Consider the following 27,939-nt stretch of genomic DNA (forward strand, 5'->3'; position numbering starts at 1 on the left):
GATTGTTGTCCCCGCCCATCCGGATGGCGTTTTAGTTCCTCGCTCTGGTTGCCTAACACGCTACGGGCCCGGTGGCCGCCGGAACTCAAGATGTCTGTCACGCTGCAGCGCATCGAGCGGCTGTCCAGTCGGGTAGTACGCGTGTTGGGCTGTAACCCGGGTCCCATGACCCTGCAAGGCACCAACACCTACCTGGTGGGGACCGGCTCCAGGTAAACGTCTCTCCCCTCCCCCACAACGTACACTCGCCCGCGGGACCGCGGAGCTGAGGCTGCGACGACTGCTCGCCCCGGAGAGAGATTGCGGGAGCGCAGCTTCTAGTCCCGGGAAGGGCAACCCCAATCAGGCCCTCGTGCACATGCCAGGACCCCAGAGTTCTGAATTACAACCACCCCGGTGGTACCCTCTCTAACCGAGGCAGAAGTCGTGAAAAAAATAAAATTTAAAAAAAAAAAAAACTTAAGCTTTGAAACCCTATTTACTTTGCTTAATGTTGAATGCCAGAGTTCGTGTTTAAGCTGTTATGGAGGTAAGACTCCAAGAAAGCGTTTATACTACCAAAGTCCCTTGGCGTTTTGACCAGAGTACAGTTTCCCAAAAGCAATTATGTTGAGGCCACTTCCTTAATTCAGCAGCAGAGGGCAGGATTTTCTTGCTTCCAACTTACTTGAATCTGTAAAAAAAAAAAAAAAAACCCTGGCTCTTGGGAAGGAGAAACTGATCGTAAGTAATTTTGATTTTTATTATAGTTGTGACCAGTATAGGTCTTTGAGTTTTCCTTTGAAGTATCTACTACATTTCACTCTTTTTTCGGTAACTAAGAATTTTAGAAGCTGCAGAATAGGAAGGACTGAGAGTACTTGCAATTAAGTAGGCCAGAGGTTAAGTCCAGAGTAAACTGGCAGGATCAAGTATATACAAGACCTTTACTTAGGCAAACTCCAGTATCTAGGAGGGCAAAAAATTAAGCAGTCCCTAAGCCCAGATAGTCCACAGGCATTCCCGTCTCAGCATGTCATCTTAAATTGGTTCTAAAGTCAGTACGTAGGATGAAAATTGCATAGGCAAAATTACTCTAGAAAGACTCATAGAATACCATGTTGGAGTTAGATGAACGGTCTCAGTTCAACTCAACTCACTTTCCTCCCACCCAGATGGCCGGTTCTCTTTAAAAAATGAGCTGAACAAATTGGCTATTTAAAGCCCATGTTGTGTGAAAAGTACCTATGTATCTTTACAAACTAGAATCTCACTCTGGTAGAGTGACCCTGGGTTCAGTCCCTAGTATCAAACCAAAAAAGAGAGAGAATTGAAACATCTTAAGTATTCTGTCTCCCATCTCATTAGGCTCATCTCAGACCTCAAGTAGGCTATGCTCCTCTTTCTGCAGTAGTTCAGCAAAGCTGTATCATTTCTGCCACTGAGCTTCTGGTCACACCTCCTTCTCTGTCTCCAACTCATTCCTCCCTTCTTCAACTCACAATCTTTACTCATCCTTTAGAGTACATTTGAAATAGTTCCTCAGGGAAACCTTCCCTGACCCTTTGGACTAAGTAGTACACTGTTTTAGCATTCCATACTTTTCATGACCCTTAGCTCAACAGAACATAAATTCAGTGAAGACATTAATCACTGTATCGTCAGCACCTAGCATAGAGCCTTGTATAGTAGAGGTACTACAGTAAATGTTTGCCAAATGAATAACCATTCTTTAAATTTTCTATTAAATTTTTACTATTATTCTAGGACTTCTGGATAACCACAATTTTAGCTTGTCTTCCTCATTCTGATCAGCCCATGGATGTTAAATGAATTTCACTGAAGCACTAATAGACCTGCTGTGATACTTAGTATTATAGGTGCTCAATAAGCACTTGAATCAACAAATGATTGCCCAATTTTCCTTCTCTTCTCAAGAATCCCTGATAGTTGCAATTTGAACATTTTCTGTCAAAACTACATACTGTGATGTCGTATATTGTACCTTATAATAGAAAAAGCAGTCCAGAAAAGTAGAGTTACTACTTTGGACTTTGGTTACCTAGATTATTATCCTACCTCCATTTACTAGCTGTGTGACTTTTTTTTTTTTCGGGGGGGGGGGGGGTAAGGGGGGTAACCAGGGGCACTTAACCACTGAGCCACATCTCCAGCCCTTTTTTTTTTTTTTTGGTATTTTATATAGAGACAAGGTCTCACTGAGTTGCTTAGTGCCTCGCTATTGCTGAGGCTGGCTATGAACTCTGGATCCTCCTGCCTCATCCTCTTGAACCATTGGGATTACAGGTGTGCACCACTGCACCCAACTAGCTGTGTGACTTTCAACAAGACAGCTACCTCTCTTAAGTTTCACATTCCTTACCTATACAATGAGGGCTATATAGTACCTGCCTCATAGGTATGGTTTGAGGATTCAGTGAAACCTATGAACATCAAAAAAAAAAAATACTAATGTGGAAAACAACATTAAGTATTTATCACTTCTGTTTTTCTTATAACACTGGTTTCATAGTAGATATTCAGAGAAGAGCTAATGACAGCATATTGACGGAGACCAGTTGATAGCTTAATATTGATATAAAATACCTATAAGGAAATATTTAATTCCACTAACTTGCCATCAGTTAAAGAATTTTTTCTTTATGTAGCAGCTTATTATTACGTGCCTACTACATGTCAGGCACTGAGCCCTAGTGAATAAATCAGTCATAGACCTGTATAGATTCGTTTACACTCTTCTATTAGGCCTTTTATCAGTATTACTTGCATTTGCAGGATGAACTCCTGAGACAGGTATATTACCTGTGACCATGAAGAATAAAAGCAACCAACTCACATAGAAATGATACTATCTAATCATCTGCAATAACACTTCATAGGCTTTACAGATGAGATAAATATTTAAGGAGGAAACAACTTTGTGTTCTAGTCTAGAACTGAAGTTTTATTTTTGCCACATGAGAAGTGATTCTAGGTGCTTTCCTAAACAGTCACCTTCTGTCCAAGAGGAAATAGGGTCCTAGTTCTGAAGAAGTCACTAAAACTTGTACTAGAACATTTGTGCCTCCTAGCACTGCCTCTTGTGACTGTAAGACCTAGAGCAAATTGTTTTCTGAAGACTAGTTTCTTTTTCTATAAATAAAATAATCCCTACCTAGAGTTGATCTAAGGATCAAAATATAATAAACATAAAAGCTCTAAATGGTTTAAATTACTGTGTCAGCATAAGATATTATCTGTATGATCAGATTTTCAGTTGCCAGATATTTCAAAATAGAGTTTCTTGGGAGGAAGGGAAGCCAATGATTTAAATAATAACAATTAGGGGACTTTGTGGTTTAAAAAGATTTGAGAAGTCTTGATCTGAAGCATGGAAGGATTCCTCTCAAGGGCCAGAAGACCTCCAAAATAACCCAAGTGACACTAATTAAGGGGCATAAAGAATTTGGGATAAACACCAAAGAACCCCAAATTCATAGAGCCAAAATCTAGGATTATAGGTAAGAGAATATTATAAGGAAGTATCGTATTATAGTTTTATGTATTTTTAATGTAGTATGACTAAATGTACACATGGACAAGCATCGCATAGTGTGTTGTAGATGTACAAATAAATCCATAAATCACTTCAACCAGATAGACGAGGTCCCTGCCTCATGGGATTACATTTGTAGAGTGGTAAAGAGTATGGAGATAGACAATAAGTAAATAAGCATGTAAATACATGTTACATGATTATAATTGCTATGGAGAAAAAGCAAGGGAAGGTAACTACAAATACTATCAAAATCCACTGTGACCCAGTTCAGACTCATCTTAGATTTATTCCCTCCAGTGTTTCCAGTCTTTGTTAACAGTACGTCAATCATCCCACCCAGAAACTCAAAATGATCTGATCTGTCTTTCCCTTCCCTTCCAAATCTCACTGTTAAAAAAAAAAAAAATTAATTGTGCCTTCTGAAAGGTCTTTAAACCATCTCTTCCTTATTACCATCTCTTCCTTTCACTACCAAGAGGATCTTCCAATGTTCCCTCAGACCTGTGTAACATGTGGTACCCATCTCCAGAGCAGGCAGTTCAAACTGTATTTCTAAAGTTGATTCACTGCTTTACAGAACTTAGGATATAAATTGTGGCCCACTGCCTTCCTCCCCAATGAGGGACCTTTTCTAAAGTTTGTGTTTATTCATTAATAAAATCACAAATTGTACATATTAATGGGATATCATATATACGTGTTTTTATACACATATATGTTGCATAATGTTCAAATCAGACTACATTTTATCTACTCAAACATAATTTCTTTAAATGGTGAAAACTTTTCAAAATATTTTCTGCCTTTTTGAAATGTATGAGATATTGTTATATATAGTACCCTACTGTGCAATAGCATACTAGAACTTCTTGTTCCTATCCAACTGTAACTTTGTATAAGGCCAGTTTGAATTGGATTTTAATTATCTGTAAAATGTTTTTCTGTCACCTGTTACTTTATTGTTTGTTTTTGGTCATACACACCTCCCTGTTCCCAACTTCTCTAGAAAGTAAGCAAGGTTGTTTTTCTTGATTTCTGCAAGAAATAAAGACATGGCAAGTTGTCGGTAATCTGTGAACAGTTTCTGATAAAGTAATGAATGACTCAGAATTTTCATCAAGACTAATATCTTGGCTTAAATAGGTGTGAGGATTACTGTTGAAACTGCTTGGGTTAAATTTGTGAATTGGTTCGTTCTTAAGGAAAATATCACAGATTTCTTTTGTTCAGGAAAATAGAGAGAAAGGGTATTCCATAAAATAGCAAGGAAAGAAAACAAAGTATAAGAAAGGCTCAAAACCACAAACGAAAATATATGTATATAACTAATGGGATTGTCTTAGTAATGAAGTATAACAGTTCAGACCTTCCCCTATGCTTTCTTATATCCTTTTTCACATGTAAGAGTACAATTGTAAAACTTCAGTGTTAAGTTAGGTATCTCATGAAGAAGACCAGGTTTCTTTGGAATTGCTGTTGAATCAAATTCATATCCGTGAGGAATTTTGAGGGCTTTGTAAAAGATCTGGAAGGCTAAGTAGATGTAAACATATATTGGCATCAGGGTTTGAATGCCGATTCTGTCATTTATTTGTGGAGTAACACTGAGGAAGTAACTTAACTTCTGAGTATATGAAATGCCTGCCTTGAATAGCCATTAGGAAGAATACAGTGGGAACAGTTACTATGTAAGTATTCAAGATTACTGCTGTTATTCCTTGTATAGTCTTCCATTAGATATAATTTGTTTCAAAGAACTTACAGTACTATCACTATAGTTAAGCTGAAGTAACATGTAACTGGTTTCCAAGCATGTTGAAAGAAACTGTTACAGAGTTTCTTAAATTTAATATAAATTATCTGTGTGAGAAATATGCTAACATTAACCCTTTGTTCCAATTGCATGATTATCTTCCCCTTAATTTTCAGGAGAATCCTCATTGACACTGGAGAGCCCTCAATTCCAGAATACATCAGCTGTTTAAAGCAAGCTCTGGCTGAATTTAATACAGCAATCCAAGAAATCATAGTGACTCATTGGCATGTTGATCATTCTGGAGGCATAAAAGATATTTGTAAAAACATCGAAAATGGTAAACAGAAAATATTTACAATACACATTGAAGAAAATTATGTTTGGGAATCATTTATAATGTAAGGTATAGACCATTCACTAAATACCTTTTATTTAAATGGCACTTTTAAAAAAGTACTATTTTTGTGACTTAAATACTGTTCCCAGCTTTAACAAAAAAAGGACAGGAACAGTCCTGATTTCTATTTCTAAATCCTCTTCTCCCTCTTACCTTCCCCTTTTTCTCTGTGATAATGGACAGTTTTAATTTAGTCGTTTGTGACCTTTACTGCCTCAGACTTAATAACTAATAACTATTGAGCATTTTCTGTGTGCCAAGCACCCTGCTCAACATTTCATGTGGGTACTGTGAGTAAGATGCTGCTTTTGTCCATGTTCTAAACAGATGATATCAGGGTTTCCATAACAATTGATTCCAAAGCAACTACTAATACAAACTGAAATTCAGACAAAGTATCATTGAATTTCTCTCTTCCTGAAACCTGTTTGCCAACTCTGTCCTTATTTTGTCATCCTACCACCACATACTTCTATTTATTCATTCAACAAGTATTCCAGTGACTGCAATGTATCAGGTACTGTTTTTGGCTCAAGAGAGTATAGCAGTGAAGAAAATAGACTCTGCTCTCAGAAAGCTTTCATTCTGCAAGATGAGCTTCCCTAGTCCAAAAATCCAAAATATCCCACAATACAAAACTTCTTAAGCACCAGCATGATTCCACAGTTGGAAATTTCCTGCCTGACCTCATGATAGGTCACAGTCAAAACATAAGCACTCTAAAAATGTTGTATAGGCTTTGGGTAGACAATATATACCAAGCATAAATGAATTTGGTGTTAAACTTGGGATCATTCTCAAGATACCTCATTATGTATTTGCAAATATTCTAAAAATCCAAAATCTTACACACTTCTGGTCCCAAGCATTTCAAATAGGGTATACTTAGCCTGTACTGGAGAAAGTAATGGGAATTGGGGGAAAAAATAAAGTTATGCAAAGAGAAAAGGGAAAAAGTGAAGGGGAAGAAGCAGTGGCTATTATCCAAGAGGGGGTAAGAAGAAGGGGTGAGCTCCTGAGAGGATTGCATGCCAGACTAAGGTCATTGCAGGAGCAAAGAGACTGGAATAGGAGTATGCTTGGCATATTCAAGGCATTAGCCAAGAGGTCAAGGACTTTAATCCACACAAGGATGTGCATGTGCGTTAAACTAGCATTTTACAATATTTGCAAGCCTTTTTTAGGCCTTGAGACTATAGTTAAGACCAAAATAGTCTCAGCTACTGCACCCATTATCACAAGCTGTCAGTTATTAAAAAAAAAAAAAAAAAAACCTTTCTGCTGGGTGCCATGGCACAGCCTGTAATCCCAGGGGCTAGGAAGGCTGAGACAGGAGGATCAAGAGTTCAAAGCCGGGCTGGGGATATGGCTCAAGCGGTAGCGCGCTCGCCTGGCATGCGTGCGGCCCAGGATTCGATCCTCAGCACCACATACAAACAAAAGATGTTGTGTCTGCCGAGAACTAAAAAATAAATATTAAAAATAAATTCTCTCTCTCCTTAAAAAAAATTTTTAAAAAAAAGAGTTCAAAGCCAGCCTCAGCAATTCAGTGAAACCATAAGCAACTCAGCAAAACCCTGTCTCTAAATAAAATATTAAAACAGGTTGGGGGGTGTGGCTCAGTGGTTAAACACCTCTGAGTTCAATCCCCAGTACAAAAAAAAAAAAAATTAACCTAATGTTTTTGTCATCTTTCCTCATTTTGTCCAACCCAAGGGGATGCTAAAAAAAAAAAAAAAAACATAATTTTTTAGCCTAATGAATTTTCCTTCTCTAGACAATTCACCCATTGTCAAGTAATAGTCTCATGTATAAATACACTATAATTTATTTATTCATTCTCCTGTTAGTGAGACCTATTTTCTTTAAATTTAAAGTTTTGGGTTCCATACAAAATATTAACTATTAGATTACCTATAGTAATGTAGACATACCTAATATTTAATATACCTAGGTAGTATATTACCTATTCAATTGATGTAAAGAATCTAAAGGAGAAATTGACACTGCTTTTTATAGCCACTGAAATTTTAATACATTGAGAAGTGACTTGTTGTCTTTGTTTCTGGACTTTATTGAAGCTAGACAAGCTGCTGAGGACCTTGGGATGCTGGGCATTAAAATCGTACAGAGGTGCCTTCCAGAATCTTCCCCCAACAGTTCCATGTTATTTCTTCATTCTCAAAATCCTTTATCATTAGCATTATGGTCTCATTTTGTTTTACTTTTGTTACTTTGTTCCATACTTCTTTGCAATTTTGTTTAATTATTGGTAGAGTAGAAAGGATTCAAATAGCTTTCAGTGCTACAATATTTTTATAGGCCACCCCCAAAATACAAATGCCATTTACAAGATTTCTGTGGGAAGATACAAAGACTTGAAAGCAATCTGCTTATTTGGGAACTCTTAGCGGCTTACAGAAAGCCATAATTTTGCTAGGCATGCAAACTCTGTAATCCCACACAGCTTACATATTTTGGTTTGGTTTTAGAATAAATCTTTAAAATATATTTTGTTATCTGATAATTTTTAATTATTTTCCAAGTAAAATTGAGTCTCTGCCACATATTTCACAACTAAGCCCAAGGATTCAAATGTTTGCATCTATGCTATTCAATTAGAATGTTTTTATTAGAAATTATTATACATTGACAATATCACATTTGTACTAGCTTAAATGATAAGCATTTCCAATAATATTATAAACCATTATGCAAACCTTAACAAATGACTGAGCTATATAATAGAGACAGAAAGTAGATGAGTGGTTGCCAAAGGCTAGAAGGGAATGAGCAGGGAGTGATTATCATTGAGTTCAGAATTTCTCTTGGGAGCTTCAAAAATTAGATAGTGGTGATAGTTGCACAATTCTTTGACTATAGTTAAAACCTACTGAGTTGTATACTTTAAAAGGACAGATTTTATAGTATGTGAATTATATCTCAATAAAGTAATTATAAGAAATGTTATATGATTGTTTTCAGCATGTTTGTCCATTCTTGTAAATGGTTATTGTGAATAAGATATTTGTTTTCTTTTATGTATATTGAAAATTTATATGTATATTGAAAATTTATATATTTGAAAATTGATACAAAGTTATAGTATGGATTGTTTTGTAATTTTAAAATAGTTGTGATTTTTTTATGAAGATTGTCAACCAAAGTCTTATAACTAGAAACAAATCTCTACTTTACTGAAGTTCTAATTAGGCAAATTAAAAAACAAAACAAGCCTCACCATCCTAATTTATTATGCAGTATCAGTTTCCAGATCAGGTTGGTTGGTTGGTTGGTTGGTTTGGTTTGGTTTGGTTTGGTTTTTTGCTTCAACCTCCAAGATACAAAATAATGGAATTTGAGGTTGGAAGGGGAAGGTGCTGTTTGTTATTATTTTTTTTAGTGTTTCTATCTCTTTTATACTCCATACTGGCCAGATTTCTATGCCTTGTTGGTTTTTCTTTGGGATGTCTTTTTCTCCCTCATGTGTTTTCAGTTCTACCACCTTAATATTCATTATCTTCGATGTGGGTTATTGCAGTCATCCCCTCTTGGTTCTGTCAGATTTCACCCTTCCATTCTCCCCACTTACAACTGCCATATTGCCCCACCTGTTAACACCATCTCGTTGTCTTCCTGAAAGTGTGGAATGGCCACACTTGGTAAAATTTAAATCCCTCCATTGTGTGAAAAGAAAGGCAGTCTAAGGCCCTCCATAATCGAGCTCATCTTACCTAGCCCACTTTCTCCACTCTTCCACCCAGTGTTTTCCATTAGACAAGTTGGTAGCATTATGTTGTCACAGGTATGCCATGCTCATTCTCATTCCTATGCCATTACTAATGCTGTTCTCCATTCCTCCATGTCTTTCTTATACATCTTACTTATCATGTAAATCATACCCTAAGTTCCATCATGTATGTGAATCCTTTCCTATTTTTTCTTTTCTCTGGACTCCTATTGCGTTTCTTTTCTTTTTAATTTTGTTTATTCATTTATTTTGGTGGTACAAGGGATTGAACTTAGGAGTACTCTACCACTAAGCTATATCCCCAGCTCTATCTTATTTTTTGAGACAAGGTCTTGCTAGCCTTGAATTTGACAGTTCTCCTCCCTAAGCTTCCCAGTAGCTGAGATTGCAGACCTGCACCACCGTGACCTGCTCTGTTGCTCTTACTAGTTGAATTGTCCTTTTAGCATTCAAGAAATGGCATTGTGTATAGGTCTTTGTTTCTAAGTTTCATTTCCCCCCACTATGACAGTTTTTAAATCCTTTGATGTCGTGGTGCTTGTATTCACTATACATAGATAATTGGCACTCAACTATAGCTTGATTTTCTTTATATCAGTGAGTAGTAGTTTGTGCTGAACTTACTTAGCCTCAGGTTTGGAGTTCCCTTTCAATACTCATGGCATGGATCATAACAGCACATCCCCCAACCCTTGTTAATATTTTATTTATAGACAAGAGTCTCGCTGAGTTCTTAGCACCTCCCTAAGTTGCTAAGGCTGGTTTTGAACTTGTGATCCTCCTGCCTCAGTCTCCCAAGCTGCTTGGATTACAAGCATGTACCACTGCTAGTCATGACTTCTTTACTGTAGGTAGGCACCTAGATAGAGATAGTTCTTGGGTTCTGTATTATTACTCTTTTAACACCTGTCCTAATGTTAAAGCTAACTAAGATTATGAAGAACTACTTTCAAACTTTTATATGGAATGACTAGAAAAATCACACAGGCTTCCATGAGAGGTGCATGGAAGAATAAAAAGCTCTTTCATTAAATTATATTAAATAGTTACATCCAGAGGGATAAGCTACAACTCATCCCATATTTCTGTTGTCTTAATGTGAGTATTTTATGTAGTCATTCACAATTATAAGCTGTATTAAAGTTGATCTCTTAAAAGCCTAAATCATTTAAAGTATGACCTAATATATTTATATGTTTTGTGGCTAGAAACTACCTATTGTATTAAAAAACTCCCACGGAATCCTCACAGAAAAGAAATTATAGGAAATGGAGAGCAACAATATGTTTATCTGAAAGATGGAGATGTGATTAAGACTGAGGGAGCCACTCTAAGGTAAGTTAATGTCCCTTGGGAAAGATGGGGTGGGGGTGTATGTGTGATAAAGAAGGGAAGGCAGATTTAGGTTTATTTGCTTGCATGTTCAAAGACTGTCTCAGGAAAGATACAAAAAACATCTGGTAACTTGAGGTATCCTGGGGGTAGTGGGGGGAATGGATGCTGGAGAAACCAATACAGGAAGACTTCCCTCTGTATATCCTTTTTATTTGTTTGAATCCTACCATTTTTTTCTACATAAATATTTAAATTTTAAGAGCCAATAGTTTCTTCTTAGGGTGGCTTAATGATCTACTTGTACTTCAATTCAGGACTTTCCTTGTTCTTACTTTGAAAAGATGACCCGTACCTACAATAAGTACATTTTAGGCCAGATCTGTAATCCCTCATGACCTGCATGAGGGATTCAGAAAGGTATTTCAAACTGAATAATTTTATGACTGAACTAATCATGGTCTCTTCTATCCCCTGCAATCTATACTGACCTTCTGACCTCCAAACATCTACTTTTCTCTGTACTTGAGACTTTACCCCTTCTTCTGAAATATTCACTTCAGTATTACCTTTAATCTGTAACTACTATTCACCTTTACCATTCCTGTACTCCCGCAATCACCTTCCACATCTAATCAAGTTAGTTTTTGTCTCAAAAATATTTGTCAGTGCTATTCCTTCTTCATGTCCATTATTAATGTTTTATGCTTTTTCTTCCTATCAATCAATTCAACAAATGGAAAAGAGCACAGAGGGATATTGTATAGGTTTTTATGTAATAGGTTTTTATGGACCAGGCCTTCTGTTGCATAGGCTGTAAATTCAGTCATATGCCACCCCTAACCATAGGTAAGCTGGGAAATTTAGTTCAACTGCATGTCCAGGAAAAAGAAGAAACGGCTTTGGTTAGTAGCTAGCTATTCTCCAACCTAGGCAGATACCAGATTCTTCCTTTAATCGCAATCCCTGTCACATACAAGGCACTGAACATTCATCCTACATGTAGTAAATGTCTATAAAGAGACAAATAGATGAACAGTTGAATAAGAAAAAAATTAAAGTGATGGGTATCTGTGTCTACTTTCAAGCCAAAACCTTTTTCCACTATACTAGTGATTTACAAAATCACGGTATAACTTACACACCAGCTAATTACTGGGCAGTTGTCCTAAAGTATTGTCGTTAAAATACACTGGCATCTCATATAATTTTTTTTTTTTTTTTTTTTTTTTTTTTTTGGTACCAGGGATTGAACTCAGGGGCACTCGACCACTGAGCCACATCCCCAGCCCTTTTTGTAACTTTTATAGAGACAGGGTCTCACTGAGTTGCTTAGCACCTCGCCATTGCTGAGGCTGACTTTGAACTCGCAATCCTCCTGTCAGCCTCCCTAGTCAGTGGGATTACAGGCGTGGGCCACTGTACCCGGCTCTCATATAATTTTTCTCATGATATCAGAGGAGAATAAACATTACTACTTCTTCAGAAAGCATTCTGAACAATACTGAATTTCGTTCATAGCACACTGGCCCTGGGCCAGCTAGTGAAAGAGGTGGAGACAGCAAAGGGTTCACTGAGTCTTCTGTCTCAAAGGTTTGGGAATAGTAGTACTGGTTATCACCCATTACAGAATATAGATATTAGATCTATATCAAATCTTATATATTAAGAATATTCAGCCCTTGCAAGTTAACTACTACCAAAGTAAGCAGGACCACATTTTTTTAAAACTTTCTATTAAAGTATTATCTGTAAACAGAAAAATGTTCATATCCTAAATGTATAATATGATGACTTCTTACAAACTGAACAAGCCATATGAGCAGCACCAGATGAAGAAACAGAACAGTATTAGTGCCCCAAAAGTCTCCCTCAGGCTAGCATCCTATCACTATCTCCCCCTTAGTTGAATACTACCTTGGACTTGTAGAGCAAATCTCAATATTGTATAATTTCATTAAATAGATGTTTTTAAATATATGGTTAGTACAAATTAAATGTAGAAATCTATTTTAAGATTGGAAGAAAACAACACAAAGAATCAAAAATAAATAGCATTCGCATTCTTTAAAAATGACTTGGTAAATCTTTTCTTAAAATATACATTTCCAATTATAATAAAGCTTGATGACTGTGGTTTCAAATTTCCATTTTTATAGTCAGTAAAACCCAGTTGTTTTCAGTATTTGCCTGAAGATTTGTTCTTAAGCAAAAGTTCCATAAATAGATGGTTAAAAATGTGCATAAGTCTTCAAGTACTCATTGTCCAATTAATCTTGCCTACATGCCAACTTTGTAAAAAAAAACAAGAGGACACAGATAATATTCACCAAGAACTTTTGTAGTAAAAAGTAGAAAGCTAGAATTTTTTTTTTTTTTTGGGGGGGGGGGCAAAAATTTGACTCTGGATATCACTATGAGGAATTTTCTAAAAAACTAAATTTAATTTCTTAAAGAAAAGTTGACCAGATGACTGTCTTGAGTGCCATCCTTATAAAGTCCACTCTGTCCAGAAGAGTGGACTTTATAACTGATGAATGGGAACAATACAGCTACATTTCTTCTGATTAGCAAAGCACCTCTGATGTCATTTCCTTTTCTCCTCCTGTTTGTGTGAGTTGAATTTTAACACAGTTTTATGCAAATTAAGACATTAACCACACAAGTGACTTAGAATTTCCAGTCCCCTAGATTAAGATACCTTACTGCCTTCGACTTAGAAAATAAAAAAAAAACTGCTGAGTTCTGGTGTGGTATAGGTGAGTAATAATAAAGAAAGTATTGCAAGTGTGTTGACATATAAGACAGTTTGCAGACGAAAACAGAGTAGCGCTCCAAGTGAGTTTTTACAAATTAAAAGGAATGGAGTTCTGCTTATTAATGCATTCTGTGTATTCAGAAATTGTCCATAAGAGATGATACACACTCACGCACTGACAAAGTTTTATAGTATAATAAGAACTGACTTTTGTTAAATGGAAAACGACCTCCTGGAATTATTTTCATATAACATTGAATGCTTCTATTATCAGGTGGTTGAAAGTTTAATCACACAAATTATTTCAAACAGCTCTTTAATACCTCACCATTGAAGCAAGTATAATATTATAATTATCTGCAATATGTGAAGCATACACTTAGAAATCAGAAAAGCCTAATGGTTATTAAAGGTCAGGCTTTGATCTTTCAAAAATAATTGTTCCTGCCAAGCACAGTGACACATGCCTGTAATCCCAGTAACTTGGTAGGCTGAAGCAGGAGGATCATAAGTTTGAGGCCAGCCTCAGCGATTTAAAGAGGCTAAGCAATTTAGTGAGACTCTTTCTCAAAATAAAAAGGGCTGGGGACATAGATTAGTGGTAAAGTACCCCTGGGTTTAATCCCCAGTACCAAAAACAATAATAATAATTGTTCCCCACTAATTAATATTTTGTATTCTTAAACTCTATCATGTTTTTAACAGATTTTTTAAAAAACTTTACTATTTCAACATTTAATATTAAATGTTTGATTAATTTTTCTTTTGGCAAAGAAGAAACTCCTCTAAGTTGTAGTCATTTCACTTATTAATTAGTAAGAGTGGGGCTGGGGTTGTGGCTCAGTGGTAGAGCACTTACCTAGCATGTGTGAGACACTGGGTTCAATTCTCAGCACCACATATAAATAAATAAATAAAATAGCTTATTCAACAACTAAAAAAAAAATATTTAAAAAAATTAATAAGAACTGACTTTTGTTAAATGTCATTTTCAAAGCATATGGAAACAAGCTTATTAGTTTTCACCATAATTTTATTATTTTCAGGGATCTTATAATTTTATTATTTTCAGGGATCTTTATTTTGTCATGATATTATTATTTTTGAATGTGTTTTTTATTCTGTTAATATTTTAGCTAATATTTTTATAACAATATTAGTGAATTGGGTAGTAGTCAAGGATCTCCAGAGAGAATCAAAAAGAGGGGCAGAAGGAAAGAAGAAGGGGATTCATATATTCAATGATTACATTATTATGACTATAGGCATTATGATTACATATTATGACTATTATACAGCTGAAACATATAGTAAACTATGTTTATTTTTTCTGTTTTCCCTATGGTTATTACTTTGTTTTATTTGCATAGTTTTCTATGCACTTATCACTAATTCAAATCTGATTATATAAACCTTTTCTCAGGATGTTTAAATGTATCAGGGATTCTCTCAGTTTCATCTTCCAAGAAGCAGCTTCCCCTCTGCCCTTTCCAGTGTGAACTGGTTTTCCTCCAAGTCTGGTGCAGCTATCATCAGAGTTCCTTTCATTCTTAGGGAGTGCTTTTCTTTGCCTCTGTATTTACCATAACCAATAAATTTTAATGCGGGATCACCTATTTCCTATAATCAATAAATTTCTATACCCCCTCTATTTGGAAACCCCACTCTGAAAGTTTCCTGAGAAAGGATAGAAAGAGACTTGAGACTTTAATTTGTTGTTGTTACTGTTTTTTTCTGGCACTGAACCCAGGCCTCATAGCAAGTGCTCTACCACTGAGCTACATCCTCAGCCCTTTTGAGACAAGGTCCTTAGGTTGCCCAGGCTGGCTTTAAACTTGTGATCCTCCTGCCTCAGCCTCCCTTGCAGTTGGTGAATGTGTCTTTTTAAAATCTAACTTAAGGTTTGCTGTATGGGTACTAAGTTACAGTTAGATGGGAATAAGTAGTTCTGCTGTGCTGTTGCAGAATAAGGTGACCATAGATAATGATCATATACTATATATTTTAAACAGCTGAAAGAAAGGATTTTAATTGTCTTTATCATAAGGACTTGATAAAGGTTTAAGGATATAGATAAGTTTAACCTGATTTAAACCTTATATACTGTATACATGTATCAAAACCTCACATGGTAGGTACCCCATAAATATTTTGATGCATCAGTTGAGAAATGAATTTAATTTTTTAAATTTATATTTTCTGGGTATAAAACATGAATTGAAACTTTTCCCTTCTCCATTTTGTACATAGGATGTTATTTCATTCTAGTTTCAACACTGCAGTTGAAAAATCTAAATCTGATTTTTTTATCATGTAGTTTTTGTTTTTTCTCCTTGTCCATTTTTTTTTTCTGAAATTTCTGAAGTTATATGTCTCAAGTTTATGGTTCTGGGACCTCTTAAGGAGAAAACTATTCTTGATACTTGCTGATGACATAGACAGACTTACAGACTTTATTAAAGGGGGCCCATGGCAATAGATACAGGGGCCATTGCAATGGAATCTTGCTGTGTGTTAGAGGGATTAGACACGACAGTAACTCCAACAAGATCAAGTAGTGATTTATAATGAAGGAGCAGGGTAGGGCTGAGTGGATGGAAAATTACAGTAGAAATGGGAAAGGGATTTCTGCCTAAACCAACTAGATTGGATTATTGCTAAAGGCAATAGGGTGATAAGATATTGATGGCAGTCAGATAACAAGGGTAGGAGGTTTTCCTTAAACTGACTTAGCAAGATTCTTGCTCAAATTAGGACAGAGAGGTAAGCACTCCTTTCCCTTCTTAAGGTCCCCCAGCTAGATCTGAAAATAGAACTAGCAAATACAAATTAATAGAGAAAAAAGCATATGACTTTATTAAGCTTTATATGGCATAGGAGTCTTCAAAATGAAGACCAAAAGAAACTTGAAAACCTGTGCATTTTTATGCTAAGTTTGGTGAAGTAGATAGTCATGAAGAAGCATGATTGGACAAAGGCGGTATGGTCTAAGGGAACTTAGCAAAACCAATTTTTCATATTCTTCTCTGTGTCTTCAAAAATAAAGATGTTCCTTCATCAGGATATGGAGAAGGCATCTCTCATATGAGGGACTTGTGACCTATTTTGGAGGAAGGTCAGAATTCTGTTTTATGACCTACTTCAAGGGACAACAGCAGGGAAGTCAGACAGAATTTCATGCTTTTTCAGTTTTCTCAGATTCCTTCAGCTTAAAATACTCAGTATGACAAGGTGGCATATTTTGGAGTAGAATATTCTACACCCTATAATCAGAAAAACTGAAAGGAGCCTGAACAAAGTTTTGGCCACGTAAAAGTGTCTTCGTCAATCCTTGATAAGCCTTTTCAGTCTGTTCTTCAGTCCTAGAATTTTTTCTTGAAATTGCTTGTTGTTTATTTTCTCATCTGTTTTGTTCTTTTTCATTTGCTTTCATTTACTTAAAACTTCTATTTTGTTAGAATTTCTGCACTCATCATCTAACATGTTTTTTCTGTTTTCCTTCTTTTTGCCTTTTTACTATATCAACTATATCTGCATCAATTTTATCTCCTAATCCTATATTTTCATTCATTTCTGTTCTCAAATTTTTAATTTTCAATGAAATTTTTTGTTCCCTAAATGCTTATTGTATGCTAACCTATCTTGTTTCTTGTTCTTTTACCACACTGAGGACTTTATAATCTGTGAGGTTTGATGTTTTTGTTTGTCTGTCTGTTTTGAAAGATTTTCTCATAATTCTTTTGTCTCTAAATTTCTTTGCTTATTTTTATTCACTGTCTTCCATGTAAGAGGCTTTCCTTAGATTCTAGAAATCCTGATTATCCTCTGATGTTTACAGATTGTCATCTGATAGAAACTATAGAGCTATTTGGGACCTCTGAGAAGAGAGGCTTTTGTGGATTTTGAGCCTCACTGTAAGGTAATCTGGATGAACTGTTTAGTTGAGAAACTTCCAGCATTGTTACCTTAGAGTCTTTACTCCTGAGCTTGTGAAGTAACTTAGAAGACTCTTCTAATTTCATGTAGGGGAAAGACCTTACTGCTAGCACTATGAAAACTAGTGTTGAAAGTCATCTTGAAAATTTACCTGTATTTGAAGTAATTTATTTTTTAGTATATTGTCACTACCTCCATCTGTGCCTGTTTTCTCTTCTTCAAATAAATCTGCTGTCTTTCCCTTAAAAGGAGTGAGACATTTGTCTCACTGTTCAAAGAAGAGAATCTGAAGATCTATTTGTGAGAGAGGGGTGGTTGTTATTTCTGGGTTTGAGGAGAGGGGTGTTGTTTTTGTTCAGTTCTGGGGATTGAACCTAGGGCTTCATGAATGACAAGCATGACAAGCTTCCAGATACCTTATGTCCCAAATCCTTAGACTTTGGGGGATTCTGCAGCATAAATCTGATTGCTTCTCAGCTTTCACCACTGCCTGTTTAGGTTTCAGTTTTCTCATGGCTGAATAAGTCACTTATCACTCATCTTTCTTTTTAGCTTCTAAATATTTGATGATGTGTTGCCTCTCCCATTCTTCTCATTTTTGTGGGTTTATGTCATTAAAAAAAAAAAAAAAACTCCTTTAGGGTAATTTTATTGGTGTTTTAGGACAAAGAAAACAGGTGTTTACTATCTTTAATCAAAAACCTGTGTTTAGTTCCTAAGTATTAAATACAAATGTGGCACTTGTTTTAACCCTTTCCCCAAAAAATATTTCATTATTGAGACTATTATTAAAAATATTCCATTCACATAAATATGCAATACTCTTCTGGGCACAGTGGCACACACCTGTAATCCCAACCACTCAGGAGGTTGAGGCAGGAGAATCACAAGTTCAAAGCCAGCCTTAGCAACTTAGGAGGCCCTAAACAACTTAGTAAGACTCTGAGGATGTGGCTCATTAGTTAAGCCCCTCTGAGTCCAATCCCTCATACCAAAAAAAAAAAAAAATAGCAGCAGCACACACTTAATAATTAATTTCCTAAGCTAAATATAATTAAGCTATACTCCATCAGTATTTTTTGCTATCTCCTATGATTCATTTTTTCTAAAATATAAATTGAGAGGTAGCTAGTACTGTGTTGGGCAGCTTTGCATAGCTGTGACCATAATACCCAACAGAACTACTTAAAGGAGGGAAAGTTTATTTCATTTCATGGTTCCAGAGAATTGGTCCATGGTTGGCTGAGTCCATTGCTCTGGGCATAAGGTGAGGCATTAGAGCAGAAGGGCATGGTAAAGGAACACTGATCGCTTCATGGTGACCAGGACTCAGAGAAGATGATCCCTTTCAGGTCAGAATCCCAGTGACCTACCTCCTCTAGCCACACCCTACCTGCCTACAGTTACCACCAAGACCATTCAAAGTCAGATGGACTGATTAGATTACAACTCTTGCAATCCAGTCATTTCATCTCTGAACATTCCTACATTAACATAAGAGCTTTTTGGAGACACTTTATATCCAAACCATAACAAGTACCCACCCCAAAGTAATGTAAGTACTAAATGTGTAATATCTGTCAATCCCTGAAGACAGTGCCCGACACATAGAAAGCAATGCAAATAAATTAGGTTCCACTAAGTGTCCAGAACTGGGAATGTAAAGTTAAGAACAAGACAACCCTTCAGGAACTTAACCTTGTGAAGTTCAATGATAAATAAGAAAACAATGTGAAACCCATGTAAAAGAATTATAATCCAAAGTATAAGATGAATACAGAAGAAATATTAGTACAAAGAATTAAATCTTTATGTGACAGAAATCAAGGGTTATGTGCTTTTGTAAACAAATTATTTAGACTTAGTTCTTTATTTAATGAGTTTTTTGTAGATATAGTTATAAAATAAATAAGAATTCTTGAAATAAAGAATTTGTCATAACTTTAAAAGTATTGATTACAATATCAATTATATTGATTATAAACAAAAAATTGAAAATTGAAAGAGAATAAAAAATAAAAGCATGTTATAGAGTGAAATCAATCCAAACTGCTTTGTTTTTAAATTTTTTAATTAGAAAAAAATAGATTAACCAGGCGAGGTGGTGTACTCCTGAAATGCCAGCAGCTCAGGAGGCTGAGGAAGGATCATAAGTTCAAGGCCAGCCTCAGCATCTAGGCCCTAAGAAACTCACTGATATCCTGTCTCAAAATAAAAAAAAGGGCTGGGAAGGGGCTGGGGTTGAGGCTCAGCATTAGAGTGCTTGTCTAGCACATGTGAGGCCATTCCATTATTGAGACTATTATTAAAAATATTCCATGCACCACATAAAAATAAATAAAGGTATTGTGTCCAGCTACAACTAAAAAATAAATATTGAAAAAATAAATAAAAAAGGGCTGGAGATGTGGCTCAGTAGCTAAGTGCCCCAGGGTTCAATCCCTGGAACCAAAAAAAGAAAAATAGATTTTTTTAAAATGTCATTTTTTTTTAAACCTACAGATGTATATCTCAGTTCCATCTGGGCACCCACAAAGGCAGAAAGAATACACAGGAATTATTTTCTTTTACATCCTAATGAAAGATTGTTTCTTTTAAATCTTTATAAACTACTAAAATAAGGTGTTTATCATTTATGGAGTAACTTTGTTCCAGGTTACTTAGCAAAGCACTTAAATACTTGTCTTTGAAAAATATTTAAAGATGTTATAAAATCATATTCAAACAGAGTATTGGGGGGGGGGGGGTGTGTGCACACATGCCACGTGCCTACCCAGCAGTTGAACCCAGAAGCACTGTACTTCCTCTTGCCTCAGCCTTCTGAGTAGCTGGGATTGCAAGGCTGCATCACCGTGTTGTCAAAAACAATTATGTTTTTAAATAACAAAAGTAATAGAAATGTTGCTGATTTTTATGTCCTTAAGTACTTAATTTTTCTGTTTTCCAAATTTGTTATAATCTGTACTTATTATTTATAAAATTTAAAAATATGGGAAAAGTATTAAATTTTCACTTTAAAGTCATAGATGTGATTTAGATAAAGAATTATTTGTTGATAATTTTCAGTGGGCACAAGAAATAAGTTTTTTAATTCATTGTTACATTTATTTGTATCTTTTACAAAGGTAAGGACAGAGAATAATTGAGTTCCCAGCATTTCGTCTAAGCTCAGGAGTTTACACTTGTTATTTTATTATTTATTATTCTTTTTTCAACAAGAGTTATATACACACCTGGCCACACTGATGATCATATGGCTCTACTCTTAGAAGAGGAAAATGCCCTCTTTTCTGGAGATTGCATTCTTGGGGAAGGAACAACTATATTTGAAGACCTCTATGATTATATGAACTCCCTGAAAGAGTTATTAAAAATCAAAGCCAGTATTATATATCCAGGTAGGTAATTTTTTTAACCTAGAAAGTTGTTCTTACCAAATGATAAAGGCTCATTTTAGCTTGCATAGAAGAAACACATATAAACTATTTCCTTAAATTATATTCCTAAGTTTTATTTAGCCATATAGTTAAATTTAAAGACAAGGCCAAGAGTTACATTGATAACCTCTTAAAAATCTATGAGAATTATTTTTCAGCATCTACACAGCTGTTGATAGAACTGTTAATTAAAAACAAAATAAGCTTACGTTAGAAAAGGAATATTTTTTTATCCCATAACTTCCCATCATTTTTATTAATTTGATTTCTATTGTGGATCACATTGTAGCTTTGTAACTTTGGATTACATTTGACCTCACAATATTAAAAAATCAATAGTTTCCGTAGAAACCGTAAAATGGTATTTTTATTTCCATTCTCCAAAAGAAGAAACTTCTTGTTAGTGTCTCAGAAATCACTGCACTGCTCTGCAATATGAATCTCTCCTCCAATCCTAAAAGCTAAGAAAGGCACAACCCAATAAGAAAGCTGAGAAGGAAAAGTGGATTAGGTTACTTAATTTTCCAAGTCCATCTAATTTGCTCCTAACCAAATGTCCATGGAAAGATCTGTGTGCTGACATTCTCTCATTAATTCCTAAATCTGAGGGAATAGGAAACATACACTGGAGATGGGCATTTAAATTAATGTTATGATTTAAAATGAATAGACACTTCATAGCTATTTTTAAAGAGAAGACAATAGATGTTGGATACACTCACATTGAAGCCAAGTTGCCTACAAAGGGTTTTAAGAGTGTTTGCTTTAGTAAGTGCAGTGAACTGGCCTATTAGCACAGCAATTGTTCACAGGTAAATTATATTGTGTAACCATAGTTACCAAATAATAAAGCTTGCTACCCATCAGGTTCAATGCAGAGGCCTTTCTAGCTATCATCCTCACAAAAACTGTTTGGAGTAGGTAATGGTATACCCATTACAATGCTGAGGAAACAGAGATTTGGACACTTCCTTGCAGTCATGCAGCTAATATGTGATAGTCTGTTATCTAAAGCCCAGGAGTCTTTACATCATAGCAGGTTAGCCTGCTTCTGGATGTTTTGTTCCCAAATATTTGAAACATCTCTTTTACAGACTTGTATAACACATTAAATTTGTATTATTTAAAATTCAGTACGATTTAATTTTTATGGTCAAAATTTCTAAATTACTAGCCTAGACATATTCTTAAAGTGCTACTAGTGTTTTGTGAACTTTTAATAGATATTGATCACTTACATTGATCCACTTTTTACATTCCCCCTTTTTACAAGTCTTTCTTTATAAGTAAGCTTATCATAGTGGTTATGAGCACAGAGTGGTTAAAAACTACCAAATCGTAATCCCAGCTCCACCTCTCTTAGTTCTTTTATTCTGGGTGGGTTATCTACCCTCCCTGTGACTCAGTGTCTGCTATCACAAAGGGATAATAAAAATACCTACCTTATGGGGTTCTTGTAAAAATAATGTATGTTTAGCATGCAGAGCAGGGCCTGGCACATAGTGAGCACTCTATAAATATTACATTTGTTGTTATTATGGTTGCTGTTTTTGTTGCTATACTTTATTGTTAAAATCTATTTTGTATTTTTAATAATATCTAATAGATTAGATTTTGATATAATTCTCTAAGGCTGTTTGGGATTGCACATAATTTTTAACACCTTATACTTGTAGAGCTTTCCAAATAATATGTATTTGTAGAGTTAGTATGCTTTTCCAATATATCATCTGAAGTATTTTTATATAGAATGAAGTAACTTCAGTTGTACTTAATGTTTTTTATATGGTGGAGTAATTTGTATAATTACTTTAATTCAGGACATGGCCCAGTAATCCCTAATGCTGAAGCTACAATTCTACAATATATTTCTCACAGAAATAAACGAGAAGAACAAATTCTTACAATAGTTCGTGATAATTTTGAAAAAGCATTTACAGTAACTGATCTTGTCAAAATTATCTACAAGGTAATTTTCATTTATCTTATTGGTACATACAACAAATTTATTAGAATAAAGAATCTACTTAATAGACTGTATAGGGCTGGAGATATACCAGTGCTTGCCTAGAATGTGTGAAGTCCTGAGTTTTATACCCAGCACTGCAAAAAATAAAAACAAAAGGACTATAAATGGTAGGTAAATTTACTACAGCCCAGGTCGGGACAAGTCTGTTAACTTTGTAGGTACTGCCACCTGTCTAGACTTGAGAGCAATAGAACATCCAACAAACAAACAAACAAAAAAAAACTGGCCATAGAGAACAAAAAGCACTTTATTGAGCCATCTTAATTAAACTTTATATACTTTTCTCTGCAGGAGAAATTGCATCCATTTTATATTGATAAGTATTATTCTAGCTATCATTTGGTGTTCTGACTGGCAACAGAGGAGGTGGGGTGATCTGCTAGAGACAGATATTGAGATAATAGCAGTGAGAAGTTGTAGCAATGGCTGACAATGGAAAAAAATACCCATCAAAATATATGAATAATTTTATATATAGTGAAAGAGCCCCATGCCTCCGAGTGTGATGTCTGAGCCCATCACTGAATAAATAGCATTATGTGGCAATCAAATAGTTTTTAGTTTTTCAGCAAATGTTCTTTAGATATCTGCTGTGTTGGTAGAAATAGCTTAGCAGTTAAGAACATAGGCATTGGAGTTAGATTACCAGAGTTTGCAGGATACTTTGGTGCATGCCTATAATCCCAGCAACTCAGGAGGCTGAGGCAGGAGGATCACAAGTTTGAGACCAACCTTAACAACTTCACAAGGCCCCAAGCAACTTAATGAAACCCTGTCTCAAAATTAAAAAATAAAAATAAAAAACTGAGGGGTGTAACTCAGTGGTAAAGCACCCCTGGGTTCAATTCCCAGTACCAAAAAGAGACAAAAAATTTTTTACCTGAATTTTATTTCCACAATAAATACAGCCATAAAATACATGAGATTGTTACTAAAGATAAGTTTAGAAATGTAATCTGGAGCCATTTAGAATTAGGGAAGGACCTAATGTCCCTATAGTCTTAAGTCATCAAGAAACAGTTCATACTCATCATGTTTTGTTCTAAAAGAGAGGGATAATGATTAAAACAGCTAAAGATTTTTTTTAAATGTCATTGTCTAGAGCTGTGGGTAGAGCTCACTGATAGAGCATTTGCCTAGCATGTACTAAACTCTGAACTCTACACCCAGCACTGCAGGGAAAAAATACTAATTTGCAAAAGAGTAATGTAAATATTTAAATTGTATGAAACAGTTCATTTCCTCATAATTCTAGAGTGTAACCTCTATATAGGTACATAAAGGATGGGGTTTTTTTTCTTTTTATTTTTTTTCTGACCTAAGTACAGATAGAAAAACACTTGTAACCCTCACAAATGAGTTATCAAGAAATTGCCCTGACCTAAACAAATGTCAATTCTGCATTCAGAGGTGTATTCAGAAGTGTATTCCCTGTGTGAGTGTTAAACATCTTATGATTATAGGATGGCATTAGGTATTCTAGAGTGACATATTCATTCAGCATTTGTTGAACACTTTTATATGAAGTGCAGAGATACAAAGAAGACTATGGATCCCTGACCTCTAGGGATTTTGTGGTTTAGTGAAGACACACATGTTCAACAGGTACTCGAAATACTGGCTTTATCATAATAGTTAGTGTGCATTTATTGAGACATGACTGCATGCTCGTGGACACTATCCTAAATGCTTTATACAGCTTGAGCATCCCTAATCTAATAATGCTCCAAAATCTGAAACTTTCTGAGTGCGGATGCACAAAAGGTTTTAGACTTTAGACATTTTTGAATATTCAGATCTTGTATTTTTCTACACCACACTTCCTCCAAGTCCTATACCAAATCTGTCAAGGCACAAAAATAAAAATCATTTCTACCTAGTGAAAATTCAGGGTTAATGATGCTTGTCTGGAAAACCTTTAGAAACTTATGGAACCTTGAAGAAGGTGCACACATTTTCTGTATCAGGATAGAGGAGAAAAAGTTACTCTAGACAGAGGGAAGGTTGCATTCAAACACAGTTAAAGATCATTATGTGTTTGAAAACGCAAAAAGAAACCACATGACTGAAGCACAGGTTACATATATAGATGCATAGGAAAGGAGTCCCAGGAAATGAGGCAGGAAAAGGAGGTACAATCAGATCTGGCTCATTGCCAGCTAAACAAATTTGGTCTTTAGCCAGTAATCTGGGAATAATCAATTATTAATCTGTGGTAGGGAACTCACATGATGAAATCTAGAAACTCAAATTGGTATATATAACCTGTTACTGGATCTCACGGAGAGTTAGAGGTTAGATGTTCAGATTGGGACCAATCAGTGCCTGTATTGTTGGGTGGTGATTTGATGAGTACGAAAGAGAAAAGAACCCATGGTACAACATACTGTAAACATCAATACTACAGAGAAGTCTAAGGAAAAATATCCAAGATGAAGACTGATTATTACAGCAGTGGAATAAATGAGAAAAGAGATCGTCAAAAGAGAGAGAGTAGCTGATGGATTTCAGGTACAAAGAGTATGCAAAGAATCCATTGCATTTTGACTGAAGTTATTTGATGATCTTGGCAAAATATTTTCAGGGAATTGAGAAATAGAGAGAGTGAATTTAGACAAGAAGCTTGGCTTCAGAACTATATTCTGTATCTAAAGAATAAAAAGAATATTTGCTTTGATTTTCATTCAAGTAACAGTTGTCATTATTATATTATTTTGGCAAAAATAAGGGAAAATTATGTCACAAAGAATAAAGATATTATCATGTAACCTAATAAATAAACTATAGGGCCAACTGTCGAAAAACTGAGAATTTTTGCATTTATTTATTCCTTCATTCATAAAATATAAATGAATACCTACTGTGTCAGTAAGCTGAACACTGAAATTCAGTAGTGAACAAAACAGACACTGCTACTATTAGGCCTTAGTGTATTTTATCCATAGAAATATATAGGAATATAGTATCCTAAAGCAAGGCATTTACAAAGTGAAATTTTATAGGTTATAACTATGTAAAAATGTGTTAACTTAAACTTTTTATGTTGTATTTTGTTTTTCTTTAAATTTTTCCAAAAAAAAGGTGTTCTTAAAAAAAGAAAAAGTTTTTCCTTCACCCTTGTTCTTTTAGAATATTCCTGAGAATTTACATAAAATGGCTGAACGTAACGTCTTGCTTCATTTGAAAAAACTAGAAAAAGAAGGGAAAATATGTAAGTATATTTCCAAATTTTAACTTTTTTACTATCTGCATTTAACATATTTCTACAGATGCACTAGTTTCCTTTTAGGAAAACAGCACCCATGAGGGTTCTCCCTTGAATAACATATTAAGGTGGAAAGGCACTAGGAAAGTTGGCAACACATGGCAAGTTGGCTACAAATTGGAGCCAGAAGCTCCCACAGGAATTAGAATCTCGCATAGTGTTCCAGTCTTCACCCATCAGAATGACATTTAAGAGTAGTAGTACATCAAGAGGATAGCTTCTCTTCTCCCAAACCCCAAGACCACAAAGAATTCTGCATGTGGAAGATTGGGGACCAGGGAAAGGTTAAGCAACAGTGAATGTAGTGAACTCAAAGATACCATAGTAGTAATTCTGTGATTGTTTACTAGTGTTAGGATAAGTTCTCAAATCAATAATCTTTACTGAAGTTAAATCCTTAAAATCAAAAGATTTTCAAAGCCTGAATATTGAGGGGCTTGGGCATCGAGCACTTGCCGAGCACATGTGAGGCACTGGGTTTGATCCTTAGCCCCACATAAAAATATATAAATAAAGTAAAGATATTATGTCCATCTACAACTAAAAACAAAATTTTAAACTTATATTGAGCAATGAACTTACTTAAGATTGAGGGCTTTTTCAAGCCACAAATAAAATTCAGTGAATTTACTTACCTTCTTAAATTTTTACCCTGATTTTCTTTCCACAGTTAGCAACACGGATCCTAACAAGAAGTGGAGAGCTGCACTTTAGTTTCAAATTGATGAAAGTTCTGTTTTGTTTTGCTTTTAGAGGATGGTATGTTTTCTTAGATGTGGGTTATGTGGAGAGAATATAGATTGTAGAATTCAAAAATACACTTCAAAACAATATGTTTGTTCTAAAATACATAAATTGCATTTGATATCTATAGTATAGGTTTTTTAACCTTGGTCTTTTAACATTTTACCAAAAATTCAGAATCCAGGAGTTTGTCAGTTTTCTGTGAATTAAATAAAATGGCTACTTTCAGAATAATAAAATTTAGCCAAGCATAGTGATGCACACCTATAATTCTAGGAATTCAAGAGGCTAAGGTGGGAGGATCACAAGTTTGAGGCCCTCATGGGCAACTTTGCAAGACCTTGTCTCAAAATAAAAACCAAAACTAGCTTGGGATGTGGCTCAGTAGTAGAGCTCCTGGGTTCAATCCCCAGTACCACAAAAAATGAATTTTAAATTTTGGTAATTTAAACCTGATATTACTTTTGGAGATTAGTTATCTATTACCAGTTTTCAGTAATACTATTTTCTCTAACTGCTTCAGTTAACAGTCCAGATTTCTATATATTCTTTCCTTTTCCTCAATGCTTGTCCTTATCTATAGATAACAGCTTGTTTTCACGTTTCTATCAATTATATTATGATTAAGTATTGGTTCTGTAGCTTGTATCATATGTATTTTCTTATAATGGTATCCCACAAGTGATTCACGTAAGTCAATTTGGGGAATTGAAATTTATTAAATTTCCAACTTAAAGATTATATGAATAATTTGTTTTTGTTATCCATTAGTGCAAGCAGCATACTTTCTGAGTTTAATGTTTGTCCATAGTCATCAGTGTATATATGAATTATATACCAAAAAGTTGGTTATAAATTAGATTATAATACAGGGCTTTTTATTTTAATATAAGAAGTATTCTTAAATAGTTTTAGGTTCAAAGGATAGCTCATCAGTGCTTATTTAATCTTAATAATGTTGACAAATTTCAATACTAAAATAACCTTGAATCCTAA

At 35.0% G+C, this 27,939-nt stretch overlaps 1 protein-coding gene and 1 non-coding gene across 2 annotated transcripts; one reads left to right on the top strand and one right to left on the bottom strand.

Moving 5' to 3' along the window:
* Lactb2 (lactamase beta 2) lies at positions 1–27,939 on the top strand. Its single transcript, XM_046460493.2, has 7 exons — positions 1–212; positions 5,468–5,631; positions 10,651–10,777; positions 20,688–20,866; positions 22,726–22,874; positions 26,064–26,145; positions 26,870–27,939. The coding sequence occupies exons 1-7, from the start codon at positions 91–93 to the stop codon at positions 26,911–26,913; spliced, it is 867 nt and encodes a 288-aa protein (XP_046316449.1). The 5' UTR covers positions 1–90; the 3' UTR covers positions 26,914–27,939.
* On the bottom strand, positions 19,969–20,051 carry LOC124103914 (small nucleolar RNA SNORA31). The gene has a single exon (XR_006855317.1). It is a non-coding gene; the product is annotated as a small nucleolar RNA SNORA31 (small nucleolar RNA).

The sequence above is a fragment of the Marmota monax genome, unplaced genomic scaffold, assembly GCF_021218885.2.
Source record: "Marmota monax isolate L192 unplaced genomic scaffold, Marmota_monax_Labrador192_F-V1.1 WCK01_AAM20220418_F8-fsc00063, whole genome shotgun sequence".
Taxonomy (NCBI): domain Eukaryota; kingdom Metazoa; phylum Chordata; class Mammalia; order Rodentia; family Sciuridae; genus Marmota; species Marmota monax.

Bases quoted from the DNA above. Each gene is read 5' to 3' on its own strand.
- Lactb2 (XM_046460493.2), top strand. From the start codon at position 91: ATGTCTGTCACGCTGCAGCGCATCGAGCGGCTGTCCAGTCGGGTAGTA. The intron at 213-5,467 runs GTAAACGTCTCT...CTTAATTTTCAG, and splicing joins CTGGTGGGGACCGGCTCCAG to GAGAATCCTCATTGACACTG. The intron at 22,875-26,063 runs GTAATTTTCATT...TTGTTCTTTTAG, and splicing joins TTGTCAAAATTATCTACAAG to AATATTCCTGAGAATTTACA.